The following is a 13,916-nucleotide window of genomic DNA, read 5'->3' on the forward strand; positions in this document are numbered from 1 at the left end:
AGCTGAATGGTTTTATTAGGTCTTAGATTTAATACAAATAGAAGACACATTCCACAAACTGCTCCCATTTAGAACATTTACATACAATCAAGTACTTAGGACATCACAAAGCTTTTTCTGGTAGTTTATCTTTGCTCTCCTACCACAGTTTTGTTATCCCCTTGCACACTCAACTTGAGCTTCTACACCTCATGGGAACACAAACACGCAGAAGTCATGAACACATTAACTCTAGCCAGTCTGCCACTGAAGATGTTTGCACAGTTCTTACTCAAGATGACTGAAAATACTAATTATTAAGCAAAGTTTGCCAGATAGTAGTATTTTTGACTGAAGTACAGTTTGACGGTGTCCTAATTTTATTGTTCCTGAGGGGGGAAGGGAAATAGGATCTTTTTTTTTCCTGTTTAAATCCATATGATTTATCCCCAAAGATATGGATATGTAATTACTCTTCATATTCTGAGATAAGCCACAACTAAACCCAAGTATTCAGTGGAAGATCTCTGGAGTGCCCCACATTTAGAGACACAACTGACCTCTGCAGTTTTTGTTGCAAACAGAGCCTTTTGAAAAGAGAAATACACATCCTGCAAGTTGTTGCTTATAATTCTTGTGCTTGATTTACTGGTGCAATAAAATGGCAGGATGAAGTTCTGCAGTGATATGGCCATGTACATTCAAAAATGATTAAGAAACGAGTTGTCTTTTTTTTTTTTTTTCCTGTTGCTGGAATGCAGCTTAGCAACTTAGCTCCTCCTCTCTGTAGTATCATTAGACTAATCCCTGATGGGGAAGAACAGTGAACAGCCTAAGCAAAAACAAAACCAGATGGCCTAACTAGAAGGACAGCTAGTATTTTTCAGGTGCAGTGTTCAGCCACGCTCAATGCAAATCCTGAATACCAGAATGCATTCAGAATTATCGTTAAAAAAAAGACCATTAAGAATATCAGAACTTCTCCCAAAGTGCTTGAGAAAAATTACAGTACTCCTACAGCAACTTCTTGGCATGGTATTTTGACTGCCTGAAATAACACATCACACTTAGCGGGTGCTAACATCAGGAATTGCATCCTGTCAACAGCTTAATGATACAAAATGCTAAAGGTAGCATATAGCCCACTGTTTTCAAAGAGCCCAGGGCATCTTCAGTATTTTTGCTTAATAACTGCAAGCTTTTTAAAGCATTCCACGACCACTCCTTATACTTTCACACAATATACTACATTTGAAGCCACAGTATGCATCCCATCATCACTGCAGCAAGTGGATGTCTGTCTACAGTTTCACTCTGATGCCTATAAAGCTTTTTCATGACCCTTTTTCTGTCTTGCTTTTGAATTATTCCATATCTAAAGGCAAAATATTAAGCAAAGAGATAGTTTTAACAACACCAAAAGCTATACTTTGCCAGAGGAGTCTGCCTTTCATAACATTTTGCAAAATTTTAAACCTAATAAGAAACTGATGATTCCATTTTCTCCTCAGATAGTCAAAATTCCCAAAAGGTTTTGATGATAATTTAAACAGAATCATTCAAAATTACTGCAGGGCACATTTGAATGTGTTTCTTCTTCTCTACTGGACAAATACTTCACTGCAGATACTATGCTATGACTGACATCAATACTGGTGGTGATGCTGATTCTAACAGTAACACCTGCTTAAGAGGCTTCACTTCTCTGCTCAACAGCTCTCACAAAACAGAAAAGCACCAGAGTTACGTTTTTGTTTATTTTCCCCCCAAGCAGTACTGGGTTACTTTGTAGTGCATTAGCCTTGCATCATGCACCTCTGAAAGCTTTGCACCAAACTCAAGAACAGGTTTAAGGATGGTTCTTCCAGATGAAGCAGGCTTTTAACATGGCAAAGGCTGCTTACCTTTGGAAGCTTCCAAAATAGAGGCTGGTACATGAGAAAGAAATTCAAAAGGTAATTAGCTTTGAGAAGTAAAATATTTTTTCCTTGCGAAATGTGACACAAGAAATCAATGGGCTTAACACAAGTACACAGAAAGTGACTGGAACAGAGAGGATAGCTAGCTCACAGGGCATTCTTCATGGTCTTCTAGTACAGAACAAAGCAACATTTCACACCTAAACAAAGGTAGTGGACTCTTATTAAGGTGTGCTACAACCTACTACCAGTTATTCCGTAGCAAGATCTAATACATAGTCAGAAAAGAATGCCAATGTCTGTAATAGTTTGATATGTAGAGTAAAATAAAGGACAGTTACTTTAAGAATATTTTAAACTCTTTGAGAGTATATATTACTTTATTATGTAGTAAAGATTAGGACTGTAATCTATGCACTACGATGTAGCAGCAGTTATGGAAGTAGTACCCAAACAAAAGAGCAGTTGAACCAACGTCATGATCACATCCCACTAAATGAAATAGTGAAAAACATGAAAAGTAGTGAAAGCCAGGCTGGATCCAAGGTGATATGGCAGGTTCTCTGTACTCTGTAAAATTCAAGACAAGGTTAGAAGTAAACAGGACTCTCAGAAAGGCTGTGCCTCCAAGGTTACTTCAACTTCCTTGTAGCAATTGTGCCAATACACTTTATGAACTCTAAAAATCTAAACAATATGAGGTGTTATGGTTGCATGTCAGCAGCCTAACTCAAGTTTAGCAAGTAAGGTGGCGTATCAACCAATACACTATTCCTTAAAAATCCACTCTTTAGTATAGGTCTTATTGCATCTGCTATTCCTCCTACTGCAATCAATTCTTAGTTACCTGAGTTCCCTGACTATGCTTTTTTTTCAGCTGCCCTCTCCGGCTGTAGGTTCCGTTTAGTTCAAGAAGCTGGATCTCTCATAGCACACCTGTTCAGCTCCATCTGTTGGAATAATGTCTTACTGACTTCTATGACAATGGATAGTGAAAAAATAAAAAGTAATGTTTTAGAGTGGATAAGACAAAGCATCAGAGCAGAACCAGACTGTCCATCTATCCTGAACAATTTCAGTCCAGTGACTGAGGCCAGAATAAGAGACCTAATTTTATTTAACTCTACATGTCTGCTTAAATTCTGCTGAACCCTTCAGTGACTCGATATTAGTAAACAAATGTTGCATTAGGTAGACAGACATAGCTGTCTGCAGACCAAACTCAACTGTATGTCCAGGATCTGAAGAAACCTGGAGATAAATTTAATTATGCCCTAATTTAACAAGCTGAAAAAAGGCATGAACACAGTCCAAACTGCAAATGAGCAAAGAAAGGTAAAAAGGCAGTGCACAACTCTAGAATGCCTTGTACTAATTACACACCCAAATTTAACTGTGGCAGTTACCCTTCAACTGAGCTTTGCTAGTTAAAAGTCATGCAGAAGTGTTCTTAATCTGCTCCAGTGCCCAAATCAGATAATTAGCTTGAATCACAGCTAAAAGCATACCACTTTAAAGATGATTTAAACTATTTCACTTGATTTTTTTTTTCCTGAAGCAGACTAGAAGCACTCCCATAATCCACTAACACAGGCCAACAGAAGAGATGGCAGCCTCTAAATGAGGGCAGAAACCATTCCAGCTGCTTGCAGAGTGACTACACAGATATTCTCACACTGAAGGAAGTCAGTGTGGGAACAGGAGGTCACCAATAAGATAAGCAAAGACAAGGAAAGCAGACAACAAACAGTGGTCTTTATCCCTCCCTACAATAGACAGGCAGGAATTTATCTTTCAGACTGTATTTTGCATTCCTGATCCACATTCACTGTCAGATTTATTGTCAGAAGTAAGTATGGCAAGAAGAATTTAAAATTACTTCTCCCCTACATCTATTTTATATCCTTCATACTGTTTCCAGTAAGTCTAAATGCAAGTTTTCACAGAATTTTATTCAACATTACCACTATTTCTTTAAAGACTATGCATAAGAATCACAGAAATATGATAATAAAACACGATTTGCTTCTTATTAGGTAACCTCACAGAAGCATTACAGATTAAGTATACCACAGTGACTACAGTGCTTAGCAGTTAAGAGAGTAGTTATAATTAATATTAAATTCCTGCCATGTACAATGTGAAATTAAAGTTGCATGTTTGTTTTCTCATTACATGACTGACTTCTAGTATTCTTTTGCCTTACTATATTGTAACTATTAACTTATTTGACTGTGTCCCTCCCTTGCTTTAGATAACCAGCCAAATCCAGTTCATGCTTAAAAAGTGATCTAAAAGGTGTCCTTAAAAACAAACAGAAGAAATGGATGTGTTGCAATAGTTTTAAAATGAGAGGCTTAAAATTACAGATACTCTTTGAAGCTATGATGCCTGTCACATAATACTGTTACAGAAATATTCAGACTGTATTCATCTTTCCATCATATGCCCAGGAGCACGTTCCAAAACGCATCACCTCCTTGACAGGTTGGGTACATTGTACTGTTTGGTAGTCATACCCCTTCTGTGCTATATCACTGAACAGTAGAAGAGATTAGAAGTTTAACTTCTAATGTCACTTCATTAAGTGACAGGACCTGACTTGAAGTGCCATGTCTCGGCCCTTCTCCCTCACTGCCCTGTAAAATGAGTTAAGGTAAAATCTACGTCTGGTTGCACATGAAACAGAATAGGGGTAAGGGGCAAGAGGATCAGCTGTGATTCAGACAGGGAAGAGAAGAGGTATATGGCAGGGGTTATATGAAAGTTGTTGGGAAGGACCTAGCAAAAATTCTCAAGAGATGGTTCTGAGGTCACATAATACTAAATCTTCTCTTTACTCAATCTCCAGAGATGAATTAAGTTGACTTGTTCAAGGTCTTTCCACACTTCAATCCTCACCAGACAGGATGCCCTCTCAACTCTCCATAAATGTGTATTGCAATTAGAAGATGAGAATGACTAAAGTTAGCCTTGCTAATTCAGAAAAGGGGCTTAGATCTGGGCGTCCAACATCCTATATAACCATTCAAGCAACAACAAACTTATTTCCAGCAGAACATTTAAACAGCACAATCAAAGAGCTTTAGCAGAAACTACTGATATGCTCACCCCTGAATAAACAGCTTGTTCGTCAGAGAACTCATGGATACTTTTGAAGCTGGATAAATCATTCTAGTTACCTATATAAAACAAAATAGAGCACTGTAGCATTACACAGCTCTTTAGAAAACTCAATCACTACCTTGGGCTTTAATGATTCTTATTCTACAGTGAAGCAAGTCAAAGAGGTATCCATTTAACTTCTACTGTTAACATTATGATGCCAAAGCTACAATTCTGTTTCACTGACTTTCGAAATTAGAAGAATTGCAACTTTAAGGCATTTTATCTACTGCCAAAGAAAAAACTAAAGGCACTTCGGAAGGCCTTTAATAGCCTAATAATTAACTTAAAATGTTTCAATTGAGAAGATGAAACCGTCTTTTCCAAGATACGCATTTGAAACAATATTTAAAAAATTCCAAGTTATTCAGCTGGGCTTTCCAATATGTCTATGATAAATTTAGAATAGGAAGGAAGCACGTTCAAGGCACACAAGAGACAAAAATAAGAGCTGGTGCAGAAGACATGCAGAAAGGTATTTAGGACAAGTAGGCTTGTTTTGTTCTGTTTTGCTTTTGCATCAACAAAACGCATTGCTGTATTTTCAAATCCTCTGCTTGTAGCAGGCAAGTATTCAGGCCAAAATGTGGTCTTTCCAATCCACTCTGTAATCAAAAGGTGCTTTTCACACCTTTTTTCCTTCAAATATCCCTCTATTGTGAAGATAGAATAAAAACCAACAACAACAGAGACAACAAAACAACATACCCCTCTGAGCTAAACAAGAAGTAAGCTACAATTTATAGAATAATAATTGAAAGAAAAAAAAATTGGCAATTCAGTGGAGACTAAAAGAAGTCACATAATGTAGGTTGCCCAGCCACGTATGCTAGAACAGTTTAAAATGACATAACGACATGCTATTTTTCCTTTCTTCAAAATTCATTTACCATTCAAACAGGATAGATGCTACTCATGAATGAGATGCATTCAGCAAGCCACTTTTCTAAACAAATGCAAATAATACTATGTAAAATAGCAATTCTATTAAGAGCACCACCAAAAATCCACAATCAAACTAAACTTGAATCCCCAGAGGCAATACTGTCTCTTGAGGGTTTTATTTGCTTGTTTTCAGTGAGGAACCTTTTGCAAAGGTTTATTGCAACTCTATCTCCATGGATTATCAGCTGATCAGAACTCTGGAAAGCTCTTTAACAAACTAATCTGAACTACATAAATAAAATGCCATAGAATATGGTGTGAGCAACACCCAGAAATAATTTTCATCACAGTTCACATACTCCAGTCGTTTCTGTCAGACAAGCTTTTTAAAAAATAACACCTGACACTGGACTTGGGTCTCCCACACCAAATACACACTTTAAATGCCACTTTCTGCTCCATGAAGCTCTCACGCACAAATACCCAGTTACTTCTTGGTGAGAAGAGATGATTTCTTCTGCGAGAGCACAGGGATTTTGCCACACTTAATAGCAGGAATTCTGAAGTGTAGGAAGAGCTTGACTTCCCATATACCAAAGGAGCTTTAAACCAGGGAAAGCTGCAGTTAAGTTGAGAAAATAGGAAGCTGAACTGTTCTGTTTGTATCCACGGTCATAAATTAATTCCATCAGCAGTTTCAGTTTCTGTAAGGTGTGGTGTAATGTTAGGGTCCATTTAGTGGTACCTCTCAAACCCAGACTTACCAGCTACTAACATTAAAAACACCTCTGCTTGACTCCCAGCAACAGTTCAGATAAAAGATCACAACCTCTGCTCAACTGTATGGCTAAAAATGAGTCTATCTGTTCGCCAGGCTGCAGAAGTAGAACACAGAAAAACAACAGCAACAGTCTCACTTCTTATTTGTCCCAAGTTCACTCTACAAGCACGTGGTAAATCTGATGGCTAGAAGTTTCACTAAGGGAGTTTACAATAGTAATAAAAAAAAATCTGTGCATGCCCTGCTACAGAGTACAGGTTGCAAAAGCAGCAGCTTTGCCAACTCTGTTAAGTAGAAAGAAGCCCTCAGGACTGGCGCTAAATGTCAGTAGGAATGTACCTCAAAGTGCTTGCAAGAACAGAATTCTCAAAAATTAAGGAGGAAACTTTCTGCAGCACGTTCACAGGCATCCATTAAATGGGAAAGAAGCCGACTAAATCAGGAGAGATGCTTGTGGAACAGCAGAGATATTTAAACCCATCTATCCTCAAACCCATTTATAAGCTATTAGTACCTATGGGATTTTGAATTTCCTGCTAACTCTGCTGTCTAAACCTGCCCCTCTGAATCCCCACCTCAAAGTCAACATGAGTCAGATTTAAAATGTGAAGATTAGGATTACTTGTTGCCAAAACAACAACTGTTAGAGAGAATTCTGATAGGAAGCAAAGAAAACCTTTAAAAGCCACCTGTGTAATGAAATCATTTTTCTGTTTAAAAAACATACGAAGCTGCTCAAATAACAGAATACCTGCTAAGAGAAGTCCACTCAAGGACTTTCATCATAGTGGTCCCTCCATAACACCTAACTAGCTACAGCATTTTTGAAGACTTTTTTTTTTCACAAAAAATCACAGTATTAAAAGCTACACTCATCCGTTCAGTTGAACCCAGCCTACAAAACCATCCTGATACATTTCACTTTTCAAGTTTCATTCCACAGATCAATAGAAGGATGGGCACTGCGCAAGCACTCTGTCTCACACCCCATCTCTCCCAGGGTGCTGTAAGGACAGTCTCTCTGCACACTCTCTCTGTTTTACCAATGCTGTTCCTGCTGTTCCTCTTACCTTCTCATCCATAACCCCATTACTGCAAGCCTTCTCTCCAAATAAAAGTTGGGCTAGTGGGGAAAGAAACAATACCAACTAACAGTAAATGCGAGAAGACAACAGGAGAAATGGAACAGAGCTTTGATTCTTACATGAATGGCTGACACCTTGAAACCACAAGTTGCTTTTAGCTGCACCGGCCTACAGCCTGATAAAACTTGAATTTCCTCACTCAGTGTCTCTCCGTTACACTTACAAACTTTGCCCAATGTGCCTTTGTCAGACTGTCCTCCTTCTATTAAATTTCTAATATTAATAATTTTCTTCTGCTTAGGAAATTGCAGAAAAGTCCAATATGCTCAGTTTCACATCTTGATTTGCTTCCACATCAACCTTCAGGAAAAGGTTGCTCTCAAATGGCCAAGTACCTAAACATGGAAAGGCTGTACAAGTACCCTGGACACGCAGGACTTGCAACCTCTCCATCTAGAGAGCACTAAAATCCAAAGGCCATTCCTACGCTGACAGAATTCTGAAATATATTCCCATCAAGTGGAAATACACAGAACATTTCTCGTTACACAGAATCAAAAAGCTTTTGAATGAAGAAAATAGAATAAGTTTTTAATACGAATTTCTTGACATTTTCCAGCATCTCAAAATCAATCCAATATATCAATCCAATTATGTTAAACCTGGATTGCAACTAAATGTTTTCCCAAGGACTGGAAGTTGTCAAAGATTATAAACAGGAGGTGGCTGGGAAAAGAATGCTAAAGAGGGTGGGAAATGTTTCCTAAACAGATCTTCATTCGTGTGCTCACCTTCCGTAAGATTATGGGATGGAGTGAGAGCCTCCAGAATGGCAGCAGTTTGGAGATGACTGTGCCCACCACTGCTCAAAAACAACCACCTTTGTCATTTGCTGTCTGGTTGCCCAGCAAGAAGAGCCACCAGCAGTTGAGCAAAGGCCAGATGAATTACCTGGGTAGGTCACATCCACTCACAGCCTACAGACAAAGCACTGTTAATTGAGATTATCTACTTTTTATAAACACAATATCATTCTCCTAATCTAATTTTTCCCCTTTATGAACACTTGTTTAAAGTACACCCATTCACTGTTACCTACTCCTCTTTCATCAGTCTTGTTGCTCCACTCATAGCATGCTGTTTCTACATGTACACACCTCTATCCTACCACCCAACTTGATTTTATCATCTAAAGTCAGTTGCTATTTGCATTCTCTCCTAACACTCATGTTTTTCCTCAAAAATAAGAGACTGAAGTGCAGTATAAAAACTGATTGTGGGCAGGTTTGGATAACTAAAATGCTACAGTATTTTGACAATTTCCCTCATTGAATCAAATCACCATGAGTGCTTTAAAGCAAGCACAAAAGAAAAAGCAGGACTGCACTGTAGGTGACAGGAGAACTCCTACTCCAAAAAGCAACCATCAGATCAGCAAGCTACAGTATAAACCTACAGTCTCGCTCTCTCCCATTGAAATCAGTACATTAGCATTACTCCTGTGTTCGATCAACTCTATACACCTCTCATGTTCGCTTGAGTCACACCCTGGATTTTAATGAAGCTTTCATATTTTAGATAAACGTGTTAATATGAGTTCCCATTAATATATATAAAAAAAAAGTTCCTAACTGCTCAAGAATCCATCAAGCATACAGGCCTTGAGCCAAGTGAAACATTTTCATCTGCGCTCAAGATAAAATCCTTATTTCCCCTCAACCTGTCTGCCTCTGAAATGCCATCGCGTTGGCCTTACCCTCATTTCCACCAGTTTACTGCCAATCACCAGAGTCCACTAACGGTAGCTGATGGTATCAATAATGAGAGAGTAGACTGTTATTGTGTATACAAACCACACTTCACCCTAGCACAATTATGTGAGGTATGATAAACAATGGCTGCCCTGATGACAGCAGGTGGTTTGAACTGATCAGTGGTGCCAGGTTGGAAGAGGCAAAGATGTGCACGACCTGGCTGCAGTGCTGTTCAGCACCAGAGCTGGTAGGACAGTAGGACACAGTGTGCCCGGAAGCAGGAGGCAAACCTGGCTGACAAGATCATGCTGGCGCTGCACGGCACAAGTGAAGGGGTCTCATGCACAGGTACAAGAGTTTCTGCACTCCAGTTTCCTCCAGCTCTTCTACAGTAACTGAGCTTCCAAATCTAGTTAAAATTCTCAGGAAAGACAAAAGTTTGACTTAATGCCATGGGATATGATTAATGATTCAGATATGCTTCTCACACGTGACAGCAGTGAGAGCTGTGCAAACAGAATGAATGGTGCTGTTTTGATAGCACTCACCGAAGACTACTGATGCACCAAAGGTTGTTCCTGCTTTAGTCAGCAGCAGTACCAGTGCATGACAGGATGCCACCATACCAGTAGGTCTATCTGCCTCACACGTATACACACTCAGCTTAGAGGTTGTTATGAGTATCTGTGATGTGAGTGGCTACATGACATAGCGTAGCAGCAAGCTGTGGCTGTGCACTGGACACAAAGCAGCAGCTAAGGGGTGCAGCAGTCCCTGTTACGGCATTGTAAGTCTAGTTGCCTTGGTTGGGCAGCCATGGTGGCACTTAAGGCAACACCTGAAAGGAGGGAGGAAGCAGCTGGACAGCTGTGTTAAGCACAGCTGTACTCTCATGAACACAGCTCACTGAACACTCACAAGTGCATAGCACAGAAATGATGCTTTTGGTTCACCCAACTGCCAAGACCAGCCAACCCATGAACCAAACTTTAAGGCAGGAAACCTGTACACCTGAACCACTGTCCAAGTTTTGAGTTCTTAATCTGATAATGAAGTTCTGAAGTCCTGTGACTCTGTGCATCAGCTCCTGATCTAGGAGCTGCCAAAAATTACACGTTTTTCATGGTCCCTGGACCAGCTCAAGCATGGGAAGTAAACAAAGCATGGGAAATAGAGTGGCAATACTATTTGAAAGAGATATTCAGCATGAAAGAAAACAGTAATCCTAGCAATGATAATCAGGCCACAAGTTTGTAGGGCAGCATGGTTACAAATGTGTAAGGCAGCATGGTGACAACAAAATACCAGCTCGTTTTTCCCTCAAACGTGTGCTGTATTGTGACGGAGACCAAAAGCAAATGCTGCCCTCTGTACTGCACTGGACTGTCTATACATTTGGATCATTTCTGGAAGAAATGACACCTGAAGTCTCAGAAGGAAGTTGTACAGAACAACTGCCCCAGCCCCTCCAACAAAAACATCACCTTACCAGCAGAACCCCAACTGGAAGCAGATGCTACAGAGAGTATTTAATCCAATTAACTTGCTGATAACCCAAAGCCAGCCTCCCTTTCCTCCCACCCTAGATTTCCTATGTTTCTTATGAGCACAGGGGAAAAGGGATTTCCTAAGTAAAGGAGAAAGCCTCCTACACCTCAGTGGCAACAGTGTTTTCCATTCCAAAGATTAACAGATTCGCTTAATGCTCCTGATTTTACCACACAGACCACAGCTTTCTCTCATCACAAAACAAATAACAGAGAACAGATGCGTACGCCGTATACAGCCTTGACAGAAAAAAAGCCAAAGGAATGGGAAATAACATAGAACTGTTTTACCGATGCCTAAAGGAAATCAAAAAGCCATTTACCTGCACAATCTGCTAAGGAAGTGGTTAAAAAAAATAAAAATAGGGCACTGCTTCTAATCTCTTTTCATAAGCGCTTTTCCCACATCAGATTCAGGTTTCTAAGACCCTTATAAGTGTGAAAAAACACTAATTCCTCACCGCTCAGCAGTATTTGGGAACATCACTGTTCACTTTCTCCATCAATTTCACTGCTGCAATAGAGAACACACTTCTCTTTCCCCCAGTTTCTACCATTTTAGGTTCTCTTTCCCACTAATCAACTTAAGTGCATTTGCCTGCACCGTTCCTGGCGTGCAGCAACATGACACTGGCGTGGTTCTCGACATCTCTTTGCTTCCCACAGACCTGCACTAAAACCACTGAGTTCTGTCAACTTCGCTGTTCCCCACGAGCAGAGCTCCACACAACAGCACAGCAGCGGTGCCCTGTTTGCACACGCAGGAAGATGACTGTGCATCCCGTCACACTGCAGGTTATCTTCACAGCCATCACTGGGGCCACAAACTAAGCTCTCCTGGCACGTTCCTAACGTCCTTCAAGGGTTAGCAACGAGAGTTACACAACCCAACACTGTGCAATTTCCATTCATTCAAGGATGAGCCTTGATTAGAGAAACTAGATAAAGTTGTGCAAAGACGTCATTTGTATCAAGTTTCCTCCACCACATTTTCTTTTTTTTTTGCTTAGATTTAGATCAGAAGAGTCTTAAAAACTGGACCCCAGGACACGACCCTGGGGTTATACGCTCACTGCAGCTGCACATAGCCATGCTCCCCGCTGTTAACTTTATTAATTAAGAGTCTGCATTCCTCCCTTCTGCGTTTGCAGAGAAGCACTTAAATTTTGGGCAACTGCTCGGCGCTCTGCAGATATTTGGCTTTCCGATCACAAAGCACGGATTGCTTCGTGCAACGCTTTAAAAACAAAGCGATTCCTTGTTCCCTCCGCCTGTTCTGTGCCACGATTTCTGAATGGATTACATGAGAGACGGGAGGGGGGGGGGAATAAAAGGCAAAAAAGAAAACACACACACACATAGGAAAGAGGAAGTTGTGCTTTTGGACTACCACAGCGGAGCGCACGCTTTGCAGAAGGGCTCTAGTTTCAGCAACAATTTTAGGTTTCGATGATCTTAACGCGGATTTCAAAACAAAGCGCCTCCTTCCTTGGCTCGGCAGCAGCCCTAACAGACAGGAGGACGTTCAAAGGAAAAAAGACGGCACTCGTTACCCCGACCCCCCCCTCCCCCCGCCGCACGCAAAGTTGCGGATAACCGCGGTCGGGACGCGGGCACGTCCTCGTACAGCGCTGTCACACTGCCACTAAGCCGGGGAAAGAAGGAAGGAAGGAAGAAGGGAAGGAAGGAGGAAGGAAAGGAAGGAAGGAGGGGAGGAAAGAAGGAGGGAAGGAAGGAGGGAGCCCCACGCACGACGCCCCGCTCCCTGCCCCCTCCCCCCTCGGGGGGCGCTGCCGGGACCCCGCGGCGCCCGGAGCTCAGTGGGCGCTCACCAGGGGTCGAACTCGTGGATGATGCTCTCGAAGCGGATGACGGCGAAGAGGCGCGAGCTGAAGCCGGCCAGCCAGGCCAGGAAGAGGATGGTGAAAGAAAGCAGCGACTGCCATCCCGCCGGCTGCGACAGGCCCCCCGACAAGCCACCCCCCTGCCCGCCGCGGCTGTTGAGCGGCGCCACGGAGTTGGCGGCGGCGCCGGGCTTGTGCTTGCTGTCGGGGGCCGAGTGCTCCGCCATGTTGCGCCCGGGGCTCCCTCGCAGCCGCTCCGCCCGGCGCGTGCGGGGAGGAGGGAGGGGCGGGGGAAGGGAAGGGCGGAGGGAGGGAGGGAAGGGGCAGAGCCGGCCCGCTGCTACCACCGCCGCCGCGCTCCTGGCGGGCCGCTCGCCTCGCCGGGCTCTGCCTCCCGCCGCCGCCGCCCTCGGCAGCCCAGGGGCGGGCGGTGACGAGAGAGCGGGGAGGGGCTGAGGGCGCGCGGCCGCCGCCGCCCGAGCAGCACTAAGGTCCCGCGCGTGCGCGTGAGCGCAGAGGGCGGGAGCGCGCGGGCCGGCGTCTGGCGGCTCGCGGGCGGTTTGACATTGCCGCCCTCCGGCACGGGAGGAGCTACGGGGGCGGAGGCGGGGCTGCGGGAGAAGGCGGGGACAGGGGAGAGGGATGGGCCAATCGCCGCGGTCGCCCCGCTAACCGGAAGTCGGTGACAACCAGTCACGGAGCGACAGGTATTTAAAAGGGGCGGGGCGAGGCCCGGCGGCCAATCGGAGTGGCGAAGGGGAAGGCGTGGCAGAGCGCGGCGGAGTGAAGACGACGCTCGTCGCCAGCCATTGGCTGCTTAGGAAAGGGAGGGCGCCGAGTGGCGGTACTGCGTCCCAATGGGAGCGGCGCGGCTCGCAGCGGGAAAGGCGCGTCACCGCTGGCGGCGCTGCAGCGCGCGTGGGCCGGCGCGGCTCCTGTTGTCCTGTGCGCATGCAT

The 13,916-nt window shown here is 43.1% G+C and overlaps 1 protein-coding gene across 1 annotated transcript in view; it reads right to left on the reverse strand.

Moving 5' to 3' along the window:
* The window catches only part of STT3B (STT3 oligosaccharyltransferase complex catalytic subunit B), a 47,259-nt gene extending 34,028 nt beyond the window's left edge, over positions 1-13,231 (reverse strand). The window contains exon 1 of the mRNA XM_065753153.1: positions 12,948-13,231. Coding sequence (XP_065609225.1) covers positions 12,948-13,186 — 239 coding nt within the window. The 5' untranslated portion in view covers positions 13,187-13,231. The remainder of the gene's footprint in view (positions 1-12,947) is intronic.
* Between the last annotated feature and the right edge of the window lie 685 nt (positions 13,232-13,916).

The sequence above is a fragment of the Cyrtonyx montezumae genome, unplaced genomic scaffold (assembly GCF_038088225.1).
Source record: "Cyrtonyx montezumae isolate F1298 unplaced genomic scaffold, pur_monq_1.0 scaffold_8, whole genome shotgun sequence".
In the NCBI taxonomy this organism is placed as follows: domain Eukaryota; kingdom Metazoa; phylum Chordata; class Aves; order Galliformes; family Odontophoridae; genus Cyrtonyx; species Cyrtonyx montezumae.